Below are 12949 nucleotides of genomic sequence, written 5' to 3'. Positions count from 1 at the left end.
ATATTATCACAATACTTAGGTGCTGATATGATATGTATTACAATTCCCACGATTCTACATGTATTACGATTCTATACTGTGATTTTATTGTGTTGCGATGTTCCAAACATATTGCTCACTATATGTCTGTGGAAGAGAGACTAGAAATCATGAGAAAGTAATGGAAATAAAATTTCCTCCAAATATGTGCTTCCTATTTCAAATGAAAACGTTGAACTGTCTATGAAGGAAAATAAGAGTTTTAGTGCAGACAGCCAACTAACACAAAAATAATAGTTTGATATTGTTGATGCGATACGACATGATATATTGTGGAAAATAATATCCCGATATGTAACTATCCATTTTTTCCCCTTGTTTACTATTGGATAGGCGTTTCAACGGTCTTGCTGTTATAAATGTAGTTCCTTGTTGACACCATTGAGGTAGGGTTCGTTAAGCTTATTGTAGCTTCTGGTCACTACTGTATGTATATGCTTATCAAAAGGAATACAATGAAATATAATGATTAAAGATATGCTTTTTATTAAAATGTCCAGAAGCAGATGTAGCAGAAAAGGATCAACAAATAACAAATGCAGAGTGTATAAAATAGTGAAGGTGAAACACCCTGAAACACTATTATCTCCCCATAATATTTGATTGTTCCATTAATCAAAGATATAACTCATCCTTTAAATCCCATGTGGCACATGTGGTCCGTGACTCACTCTGACAGGACTGTTTAATATCCCTATCTGATGGAATCATGAACACGTACCACGCTGCACCTTGGTCCACTTCTTCCGACGAGCGTTACATCATGAGAATTTAAACTGAATGAATTAGAATGTTTAGATGTATTTTTGTACTGCTTCAAGTCAGGGATCACCTCAAAAATTAAACATTCTAAACATTCAATTCAGTTTAAATTATCATGATGTAACGCTCGTCCGAAGACGACCAAGGTGCAGCGTGGTACATGTTCATGATTCTTTATTAAATCCGAACACCAAACAAAACAACAAAACGTCACGTTCAGTAGGCTACACAGAGCTAACAAAAAACAGCATCCCACAACCTAAGGTGGCAAAACAGGCTGCCTAAGTATGATTCCCAATCAGAGACAACGATAGACAGCTGTCCCTGATTGAGAACCATAACCGGCCAAAACATAGAAACCCAAAACATAGAAATAAAGAACATAGAATGACCACCCAAATCACACTCTGATCTAAGGTCAAGGCGTGACACATGAAGCCCCCATCAGATAGTGAAATAAAAAACAGTTCTGTCAGCATCTATGTCAAACATCCGTCCAACATATAAGGTCAGTTTCCTGGACCAAGATTAAGTTTACTCCTGGACTAAAAAGCATGTTGAATGGAGAATCTCCATTGAAAGTAACTAGTCCAGGACTAGGCTTAATCTGTATCTGGGATACCATCCCAAAGAGCAAGACATACTTTTTTTTTCAATGAAGAGGAGGTTCTGTTTCCCGTACTGTTTCCAGAGTACGGTTTCCAGACCTTTCCATGTCCACCATTCCCCAGTGGGCTCCAATGGAGGTGATTCCAGCACCGTTGAAGCGACCGCTGAGCAGCCTCAGCTCATTGCCCATGTTGGATGGGTAGAAGTTGAAGGAGACTTGGTTGGGCAGGCCGGCTGACAGAGTGCGCCCCATGTTGGTGCTTAACACCAGGTAGCAGATGTAGTCTGCTGGGTTGTACTTCCCAGACACCTCAACGATGGCCTCATCATTAAACAGATCCATCTCCTGCTTTTCACCCACTTCGTTACCGAACACAGGAGACCAGGTGTTGCCGTATCTCAGCTGGAACCTAAAACAGAGGAAGCTTTTCACGTTGGTTGTGTTTTGATAAGGTACATTGAGACTGGTAGAGCAGGTGACGTCAGATAATATCAAGGAATGACATGTTCCATTGTACTCTGGGTTAGATACGATAACACTATTGTTTGGTCATGTACTGAATATGTAATAAACACAACAAATGAATAAATACATAAATACATAAAGAAAGAAAGAAAGAAAGAAAGAAAGAAAGAAAGAAAGAAAGAAAGAAAGAGTGTTTGTTGGGTAGGGTAGTTGGACTAAGTCGTGGTGGATGTTGGGTAATGTAGTTGGACTAAGTCGTGGTGGATGTTGGGTAATGTAGTTGGACTAAGTCGTGGTGAATGTTGGATAGTGTAGTTGGACTAAGTCGTGGTGAATGTTGGGTAGTGTAGTTGGACTGAGTCAGTGGTGTCTGTTCATGGGTCAGGGTCTACTCACCCACTGATGTAGGCGTTGTTGTTGTAGTAGTAGTAGTAGTTGTTGTTGGTCTCCCACACTCTGACTCCCGTAATGCGCCCCTCACCGTAGGAAGCAAATGGGGTGCCACCTCCCTGACCCACCGCAGAGGAATACGAGTAGGGGTCTTTGATGGCTAAAATAACATGGCCAATATGTTTACTATATTTACTATATTAATAATACATATTTATATACATCATTTTATTTTTAACAACACATTTCTGAAAGATCTTTACATTATTAATAAAGTGCAGATGAATTAACTGAAGTACATTCTGCAATTATTTAATCCATTAGTTTATGTCTCAAAGAAGAACTCCTAAGTCTAACTGAAAAAGACAAATTGGTGAAAGCACAAAAGCTATTATTTAATCATTATAATTCAGAATTGTATTTTTATAACTCACGCATTGCCAAGCAGCCAGCCAAGAACATTGTGACAACCAGGATTAAGAACATTCTGCAAAAGTGAGGCATCAACACTTAAGACCTTTAATTTCAGTCAATTTCACTCTCATTCCGTTTCACTTTAAATGGTAAAACTTGAAATAATGTAGTTAATAATGTTTTTCATAGTAGTTTGTCAAAACAAATAAGTAACTTTACCTGTCAGGTCAGTGTTTCCTAGGAGGGAAAATAAAATAACCTTTTGAATTGTGATGTAACAAACAACAAACCATTCTTGAATATGAAATGTTATAAAACAGCTCTAAAAAGTTGAACCTACTCTTGTTTACTACAATCACTCTTGCAGTGCTAAGCTACTGTCACATTAAAATAATGTCAGATCATTGGATTTAAATTTAGTGGCAAAAGGGCCAAAATATTTGTGCCCAAGTACCAAGAGATAATGAATATTAACTTCATAACATTTCCCACACCAGTATTATGCATTAAATACAAGTGCACATTTTCTATTTAGTTAGTTGTGTAGTTACCACAGTGCTATCTTGAGATGTGTGTGAAAACCTGTGAAAGCTTCTTGTCTCTCTGTCTCTGCCAGGTCCTTCTAGTCTACTGCTTCCTCAAAGAACTGCATTTATACCTGCTGAACATTCCATCAGCTCTAGATGGAAGGAGCATGACAAAGAACACCTTAAGTCAATCACTATTGAGAAGTCAGACATTGTTTTCTAATTGGTCGAGGCTACTTTGGGAGGGAGTGTCATGGACATTTTTTAAGGAAATAATAATTGTATTCTTTTGAATTGTAACAAATGAATGACCTGAAATATGGATAAAAAATATACAATCTAACAACCAAACAAATAAAAGAATGTACAAAAATAGTATGAATGTGTACGAAAATCGCTCAAAATCAGTCTCCCAATCTTCAGTTGTTTTATTACACCAAGAGGAACTCCTTCCCTTCAAACATTAACATGCTGAAAAAGACAAGTGGAGCTGGTCATTAACAGGATGGTTAGTTCATTGGTTTGCTCAAATATCTACAGTATTTTATTGTAGAATATTTGTTTCAGTACATGTATTTAGATGGACATGTTAGATGAAACAACTTGAATACCTCAGCATGTCACTTTCTGACCTTTATTTCCTTTGTTTTGTATTTATTTAGTATGGTTGATTTTCTATGATTTGGGGATTTCTATGTTTCGGCCCAGTATGGTTCTCAATCAGAGGCAGGTGTCATTAGTTGTCTCTGATTGAGAATCATACTTAGGTAGCCTGGGTTTCACTGTTTGTTGGTGGGTGATTGTCTATGTTGATTGCTTGTTTCAGCACAGTTCGCATTAGCTTCACGGTTGTTATTTAGTTTATTGTTTTTGTATAGTGTTTCAGTGTTCAGTGTTTTCTTTATTAAAATTCATGATGAGCACAAACCACGCCGCATTTTGGTCCTCCGATCCATCTCGCCTCTCCTCTTCAGATGAAGAGGAGGACGACAGTGACACAGTAGTTTATTATTTATACTTCCTAATAAAGCAATAAGAATGACTTTATAAGATGATTACTCAGGGCTGGTGTCCCCAACTGTAAAATGTTGTGACACCAGAGGGAAATGTTAGTCTGGAGCTCTGTTTATTTTTTTATTTTTTTTATTTCACCTTTATTTAAGCAGCTAGGCTAGTTGAGGACAAGTTCTCATTTACAACTGCGACCTGGCCAAGAATAAAGCAAAGCAGTTCGACACATACAACAACACAGAGTTAGTTACACATGGAATAAACAAAACATACAAAACATACAGTCAATAATACAGTTGATTAAAATATATATACAGTGTGTGCAAATGAGGTAAGAAAAGGGAGATAAGGCAATAAATAGGCCATGGTGGTGAAGTAATTACAATATACCAATTAGACACTAGAGTGATTGATGTGCAGAAGATGAATGTGCAAGTAGAGATACAGGGGTGCAAAGGAGCAAGATAAATTAATAAATACAGTATGGGGATGAGGTAGTTGGATGGGCTATTAACAGATGGGCTGTGTACAGGTGCAGTGATCTATGAGCTACTCAGACAGCTGGTGCTTAAATCACTGTAATAGTAACACTGAGGGTAGATGTTCATTCAGGGGAACAATATAGCCCAAGTCATTAGCTTGGCTTTTATAACGTATAAGGCTGAAGCAGACAGACAGATAGACAGAGAACAAGAATAAGCTCAGCGTGACAGCAGAGAAGATGCTGAGACAGATAGACAGCACAACAGGGAGGCAAACCAAATGTCTCGAGCAGAGGCCCTGTTCTAGTGGTGAGTTGTATCTTCAGTGGTGTTTTTCATATTGTATTTGTTTTAAACATCAGATGGTTAAGAAAGAGGAGGAGGACCATGTCTTGTAAGTCAGTGGTACAGAAAGGGTTAAGAAACACTGTACTGTCCTGCACGTGTTACGTGTCAGTACCAGTGCCTGTGTGTAAGGACGATGTGTAGGGTCAGGGTGTATGTGTGGGGATAGTGTGTGTGTGTATGGAGTTGGCAGCGCTCATAGTGATGTGGGCTGGTGTAGAAAAAATGCCAATGCCAGATTCTTGTCCCAGGCTACCCCTGTTGTTTTCTAATTTGTCAGGCTACTTTAGTAGGGAGTGGAAGGAAATACAAATACAATGCCTTCAGAAAGTAGTCACACCCCTGGACTTTTCTCCCATTTTGGTGTTACAGACAGAAATTAAAATGGATTACATTGAGATTTGTGTCACTGGACAACACACAATACCCCATAATGTCAAAGTGGAATTATGTTTTTTGAAACGTTTACAAATGAATTAAATCTGAAAATCTGAAATGTATTGAGTTAATAAGTTGTTATGGCAAGCCTAAATAAGTTCAGAAGTAAATATTTGCTTAACAAGTCATATAGTAAGTTGCATGGACCGACTCTGTGTGCAATAATAGTGTTTAACATGATTTCTGAATGACAACCTCATCGCTGTACTCCACACATACAATTATCTGTAATGTCCCTGAGTCAAGCAGTGAATTGCAAGCACAGATTCAACCACAAAGACTAGGGATGTTTTCCAATGCCTCGCAAAGATGGGCACCTATTGGTAGATGGGTAGATGGTTAAAAAAATAGCCGACATAAATCAATGGACCTGTACATTTGTTTTTCAACAGGACAATGACCCACCACACCTCCAGGCTTCGTAAGGACTATTTTACCAAGAAGGAGAGTGATGGACTGCTGCATCTGAAGACCTGGCCTCCTCAAACAAATTGAGATGGTTTGGGCTGAGTCAGAATGCAGAGTGAAGGAAAAGTACCCAACAAGTGCTCAGCATATATGGGAACTCCTTCAAGACTGTTGGAAAAGGATTCCAGGCGAAGCTGGTTGAGAGAATGCCAAGAGGGTGCAAAGCTGTCATCAAGGCAAAGGGTGGCTACTTGAAGAATCTCAAATATAAAATATATTTTGAAAATATATTTGTTTAACACCTTTTTGGTTACTACATGATTCCATATGTGTTATTTCATAGTTTTGATGTTTTCACTATTATTATAGAAACACATTATTTAAGAAAATAGTAAAAAGAAAGAAAAACCCTTAAATGAGTTGGTGTTCTAAAACTTTAGACTGGTAGTGTATGTGTGCCCTTTGTTCCCCATTGTCCTTGTTGGTTATTGTTACCATGTCCGTTGGTCTTGTGAGCACCTGTGCTGTTGTATCGGCTTCCATGCTACGTGTTGTTGTGCACTTGTTTTATGGGTCTCATCCCATGTATTATTTGGAGGTTTACACCTCGCTCTTTTGGGTGGATAAAATAAATCCCCCTATTACGTATTCCTGCGCTTGTCTCCTATCCTTATACAGTGTGACAGAATAACCAACCTACTAAATGGAGACTAGCTGTCAACCATCATAGAGACAGTCCAGCATCAAGGACTGTCTCTCCAGACTCAGCAGCGCCATGGACAGGGTGCTGGCAACCATCCTGCGTTTGGAGGGGAATGTGCAGTCCCTCCAGTCTCCAGCAATGGTTCCAGCACCAGCCACCACACCACTACCTGCCTCTGTCCCATCTGTGCCAGGCCGCGAAATAACCCTGTCCCTTCTGGAGTGCTTTGACGGCGCTCCAGCAAGATGCAAGGGATTCCTTCTGCAATGCGACCTGTACCTCGCTCGCTACAACGAGGCTGTCTCTGGGAGAGACAGGGTTGCCACCGTGCCGCGGTCTGTGAAACGGGCACGACCTGAGGTCGAGTCCTATGAGTGCTTCACCCTCCTCTTCCACTCGGTGATTGCTCATCCTGTGCAGGTCCGAGAGGTGGGTGAGCGCCTACCCCGACTACTCCTGGGATCTAGGACCGCCTCGAAGTTCGCTCTGGAGTACCGGAATATCGCAGCCTCCACCAGATGGAACAAATCGGCTCTGGTCAGGTGTTCAGCAACGGACTGCAGGAGAAGGTACAGGTGGAGTTACCGTGATGACAACCTAATACTCGACCAGCTCATCAGCATGGCAATTTATTTGGACAACCTCCTGCGGTCCCGACAAAGACGTGCACGGAAACCGGAGCCCATGGCTACACCTGCTCTGTGGCTGGATCCGATGGAGGTGGATGTGGCTGGATCCGATGGAGGTGGACTCTGGACGTTTGCCTAAGGCAGAGCGTAGGAGCAGGAGGAATCTAGGCCTCTGCTCCTATTGTGGAGTAAGGGGTCATTTCTCCCCAACCTTCCCTCTATCCCCTAATAGGCGAGGAGGTGACAAGCTAGGGAATTCTCCTGCTCCAACCCAGGTAGGATGCAAGTTCTCCCCTCCTTTTCTGTCAGCTCAACCAGTGTGTTTTCCCATTAAATTCCCTGAATAGCCTAGCCCCACACTCCCATTAGCTCTGATTGTTAGCTCTGATTTCCAGAGCTGCCGGGAATCTTTTAGATTAGTCACCCATTCTGGTTCGAGTCCTGGATATTCGTCCAATAGGGACAGGGTTGTACATCAAATCAAATCAAATTTTATTTGTCACATACACATGGTTAGCAGATGTTAATGCGAGTGTAGCGAAATGCTTGTGCTTCTAGTTCCGACAATGCAGTAATAACAAGTAATCTAACTAACAATTCCAAAACTACTGTCTTGTACACAGTGTAAGGGGATAAAGAATATGTACATAAGGATATATGAATGAGTGATGGTACAGAGCAGCATAGGCAAGATACAGTAGATGGTATCGGGTACAGTATGTACAAATGAGATGAGTATGTAAACAAAGTGGCATAGTATAGTATAAAGTGGCTAGTGATACATGTATTACATAAGGATACCGTCGATGATATAGAGTACAGTATATACGTATGCATATGAGATGAATAATGTAGGGTAAGTAACATTTATATAAGGTAGCATTGTTTAAAGTGGCTAGTGATATATTTACATCATTTCCCATCAATTCCCATTATTAAAGTGGCTGGAGTTGAGTCAGTGTCAGTGTGTTGGCAGCAGCCACTCAGTGTTAGTGGTGGCTGTTTAACAGTCTGATGGCCTTGAGATAGAAGCTGTTTTTCAGTCTCTCGGTCCCAGCTTTGATGCACCTGTACTGACCTCGCCTTCTGGATGATAGCGGGGTGAACAGGCAGTGGCTCGGGTGGTTGATGTCCTTGATGATCTTTATTGCCTTCCTGTGACATCGGGTGGTGTAGGTGTCCTGGAGGGCAGGTAGTTTGCCCCCGGTGATGCGTTGTGCAGACCTCACTACCCTCTGGAGAGCCTTACGGTTGAGGGCGGTGCAGTTGCCATACCAGGCGGTGATACAGCCCGCCAGGATGCTCTCGATTGTGCATCTGTAGAAGTTTGTGAGTGCTTTTGGTGACAAGCCGAATTTCTTCAGCCTCCTGAGGTTGAAGAGGCGCTGCTGCGCCTTCTTCACGATGCTGTCTGTGTGAGTGGACCAATTCAGTTTGTCTGTGATGTGTATGCCGAGGAACTTAAAACTTGCTACCCTCTCCACTACTGTTCCATCGATGTGGATAGGGGGGTGTTCCCTCTGCTGTTTCCTGAAGTCCACAATCATCTCCTTAGTTTTGTTGACGTTGAGTGTGAGGTTGTTTTCCTGACACCACACTCCGAGGGCCCTCACCTCCTCCCTGTAGGCCGTCTCATCGTTGTTGGTAATCAAGCCTACCACTGTTGTGTCGTCCGCAAACTTGATGATTGAGTTGGAGGCGTGCGTGGCCACGCAGTCGTGGGTGAACAGGGAGTACAGGAGAGGGCTCAGAACGCAACCTTGTGGGGCCCCAGTGTTGAGGATCAGCGGGGAGGAGATGTTGTTGCCTACCCTCACCACCTGGGGGCGGCCCGTCAGGAAGTCCAGTACCCAGTTGCACAGGGCGGGGTCGAGACCCAGGGTCTCGAGCTTGATGACGAGCTTGGAGGGTACTATGGTGTTGAATGCCGAGCTGTAGTCGATGAACAGCATTCTCACATAGGTATTCCTCTTGTCCAGATGGGTTAGGGCAGTGTGCAGTGTGGTTGAGATTGCATCGTCTGTGGACCTATTTGGGCGGTAAGCAAATTGGAGTGGGTCTAGGGTGTCAGGTAGGGTGGAGGTGATATGGTCCTTGACTAGTCTCTCAAAGCACTTCATGATGACGGATGTGAGTGCTACGGGGCGGTAGTCATTTAGCTCAGTTACCTTAGCTTTCTTGGGAACAGGAACAATGGTGGCCCTCTTGAAGCATGTGGGAACAGCAGACTGGTATAGGGATTGATTGAATATGTCCGTAAACACACCGGCCAGCTGGTCTGCGCATGCTCTGAGGGCGCGGCTGGGGATGCCATCTGGGCCTGCAGCCTTGCGAGGGTTAACACGTTTAAATGTCTTACTCACCTCGGCTGCAGTGAAGGAGAGACCGCATGTTTTCGTTGCAGGCCGTGTCAGTGGCACTGTATTGTCCTCAAAGCGGGCAAAAAAGTTATTTAGTCTGCCTGGGAGCAAGACATCCTGGTCCGTGACTGGGCTGGGTTTCTTCCTGTAGTCCGTGATTGACTGTAGACCCTGCCACATGCCTCTTGTGTCTGAGCCGTTGAATTGAGATTCTACTTTGTCTCTGTACTGGCGCTTAGCTTGTTTGATAGCCTTGCGGAGGGAATAGCTGCACTGTTTGTATTCGGTCATGTTACCAGACACCTTGCCCTGATTAAAAGCAGTGGTTCGCGCTTTCAGTTTCACACGAATGCTGCCATCAATCCACGGTTTCTGGTTAGGGAATGTTTTAATCGTTGCTATGGGAACGACATCTTCAACGCACGTTCTAATGAACTCGCACACCGAATCAGCGTATTCGTCAATGTTGTTATCTGACACAATACGAAACATCTCCCAGTCCACGTGATGGAAGCAGTCTTGGAGTGTGGAGTCAGCTTGGTCGGACCAGCGTTGGACAGACCTCAGCGTGGGAGCCTCTTGTTTTAGTTTCTGTCTGTAGGCAGGGATCAACAAAATGGAGTCGTGGTCAGCTTTTCCGAAAGGGGGGCGGGGCAGGGCCTTATATGCGTCGCGGAAGTTAGAGTAACAATGGTCCAAGGTCTTTCCTCCCCTGGTTGCGCAATCGATATGCTGATAAAATTTGGGGAGTCTTGTTTTCAGATTAGCCTTGTTAAAATCCCCAGCTACAATGAATGCAGCCTCCGGATAAATTGTTTCCAGTTTGCAGAGAGTTAAATAAAGTTCGTTCAGAGCCATCGATGTGTCTGCTTGGGGGGGGATATATACGGCTGTGATTATAATCGAAGAGAATTCTCTTGGTAGATAATGCGGTCTACATTTGATTGTGAGGAATTCTAAATCAGGTGAACAGAAGGATTTGAGTTCCTGTATGTTTCTTTCATCGCACCATGTCACGTTAGTCATAAGGCATACGCCCCCGCCCCTCTTTTTACCAGAAAGATGTTTTTTCCTGTCTGCGCGATGCGTGGAGAAACCTGTTGGCTGCACCGCTTCGGATTGCGTCTCTCCAGTAAGCCACGTTTCCGTGAAGCAAAGAACGTTACAGTCTCTGATGTCCCTCTGGAATGCTACCCTTGCTCGGATTTCATCAACCTTGTTGTCAAGAGACTGGACATTGGCAAGAAGAATGCTAGGGAGTGGTGTGCGCTGTGCCCGTCTCCGGAGTCTGACCAGAAGACCGCCTCGTTTCCCTCTCTTTCGGAGTCGTTTTTTTGGGTCGCTGCATAGGATCCACTCCGTTGTCCTGTTTGTAAGGCAGAACACAGGATCCGCGTCGCGAAAAACATATTCTTGGTCGTACTGATGGTGAGTTGATGCTGATCTTATATTCAGTAGTTCTTCTCGACTGTATGTAATGAAACCTAAGATGACCTGGGGTACTAATGTAAGAAATAACATGTAAAAAAACAAAAAACTGCATAGTTTCCTAGGAACGCGAAGCGAGGCGGCCATCTCTGTCGGCGCACATCACTATTACCGTTTCTCTGATGACCCATGACACTTATTTAGAACAGATCACCTTTTTGATTATAGACACCCCCACGCACCCCGCTGTGTTAGGTCTCCCCTGGTTGAGCTGGCATAACCCTGTTACTTCCTGGTCCGAGAGGAGACTGCTGGGTTGGTTGCAGGAGTGTCAGGGGAGGTGTCTCGTGGTGTCTGTTAACACCACTACGGTGGAAAGTCTGGACCACACACCTCATGTGGAGTTACCGGAGGAATACCAGGATCTGCATCGGGTTTTCTCTAAGACCCAGGCTACACGCCTGCCTCCTCAACACCCCTGGGGACTGTGCCATTGATCTGCTATCTGATGCTGCCCTCCCGAGAGGACACGTCTATTCCCTCTCCTATGCGGAGACCGAGGCCATGGAGTCCCACGTACAGGAGAGCCTCCAGCAGGGTTTTATCCGCCCCTCTAAGTCACCAGCCTGCTCAAGCTTCTTTTTTGTTGAAAAGAAAGATGGGGGACTGTGCCCCTGCTTTGATTATCGAACTCTGAAAAAAGCCACCGTTAAGTTCAGCTATCCTTAACCCCTCATCCAAACCATCATCAAACAAATGCACGGGTTGCAGTACTTCATAAAACTCGACTTGAGAAGAGCCTACAATGGTGCACGAATGGTCTGTCTAAAGCTCCTTCAGTCTTCCAGGCCTTTATTAACGAAGTGTTTTGGGACAGGCTGGGACGGGCGTAGTGGTTTATATAGACAACATTTTGGACCTTGCCCAGCATGGCTTGTTAGTTAGCTCTGTGCTGGGTAGACTGTTGGAGCATGATCTATATATTAAACAAGAGAAGTGTTTGTTTTTCCAGCAATCCGTGTCCTTTTTTGGGATACCTCATATCCACGGAGGGAGCGGAGATGGAGGAGCAACGCGTCAGCGCAGTCAGGTCATGGCCCATCCCCAACTCTGTGAAAGCAGATCAGCGATTCCTGGGGTTTGCCAACTATTTCCGGAGGTTCATCCGGGGCTGCAGCACGGTGGTCGCACCTCTCACCTCCCTGCTGAGAGGAGGCCCCCAGCAGCTTCGTTGGACGGCAAAGGTGGAGAGGGCGTTTGAGACACTGAAGGCACGCTTCACCACTGCTCCTGTGCTGACACATCCCGATCACTCACTTCCCTTCATCGTTGAGGTGGTGGATGCCTCCGAAGTACGAGTCGGGGCTGTGCTGTCCCAGCACACCGGAACGCCTCCAAAGCTGCAGCCCTGCGTCTTTTACTCCAAACAGCTGAGCCCCACCCGGAGGAACTACGACATAGGGGACCCAGGAACTTTTGGTCGGTCAAGAAGGCTCTGAAGGTGTGGAGGTGTGGTGTGGTGTGGACGAACCACCGCAACCTGGGAAGTGAAGAGGCTAAACCCGAGACAGGCTCAAAGAATGTGAAGGTGGACACTGTGGACACTGGACTGTCTCGCCTCTATGATGCAGAGGACAGAGAGGGAGAGGAGACCCCCATCATCCCTCCGTCTCGTATCATCACGCCAGTGGTGTGGGACATTGACGCCGACATACGGCAGGCCCTGCGTACGGAACCCTCACCTGCACAGTGCCCGGAGAACCGCACATACGTGCCCACGTGTGTGTGGGACCGCCTCCTTACCTGGGTGCACACGGTGCCTGTATCGGGTCATTCTGGGATAAGCCGTACCATCTCCTGCCTGACTGAGAAGTACTGGTGGCCCACCTTGGCTAGGGACGTCTGGGATTACATCTCTTCCTGCTCCATCTGTGCCCA

The 12949-nt window shown here is 44.6% G+C and overlaps 1 protein-coding gene across 1 annotated transcript; it reads right to left on the bottom strand.

Moving 5' to 3' along the window:
• Positions 1-1453: 1453 nt before the first annotated feature.
• On the bottom strand, positions 1454-2770 carry LOC139379012 (zymogen granule membrane protein 16-like). The gene is made up of 3 exons (XM_071121726.1): positions 2701-2770; positions 2273-2426; positions 1454-1820 (listed from the first exon to the last, which is right to left on the bottom strand). Exons 1-3 carry the CDS (start codon positions 2768-2770, stop codon positions 1454-1456), a joined length of 591 nt encoding a protein of 196 aa, XP_070977827.1.
• Between the last annotated feature and the right edge of the window lie 10179 nt (positions 2771-12949).

This window comes from Oncorhynchus clarkii, chromosome 2 (assembly GCF_045791955.1).
Source record: "Oncorhynchus clarkii lewisi isolate Uvic-CL-2024 chromosome 2, UVic_Ocla_1.0, whole genome shotgun sequence".
NCBI lineage: Eukaryota > Metazoa > Chordata > Actinopteri > Salmoniformes > Salmonidae > Oncorhynchus > Oncorhynchus clarkii.
Note: the sequence above shows the minus strand (reverse complement) of the source record. Positions and strands in the feature narration are given on the sequence as shown.

Coding starts and splice junctions, on each gene's coding strand:
- LOC139379012 (XM_071121726.1), bottom strand. CDS start 2,770: ATGCCTCACTTTTGCAGAATGTTCTTAATCCTGGTTGTCACAATGTTC. Junction 2,427..2,700: donor GGCTGGCTGCTTGGCAATGC/GTGAGTTATAAA, acceptor ATGTTATTTTAG/CCATCAAAGACCCCTACTCG. Junction 1,821..2,272: donor AACAACGCCTACATCAGTGG/GTGAGTAGACCC, acceptor CCTCTGTTTTAG/GTTCCAGCTGAGATACGGCA.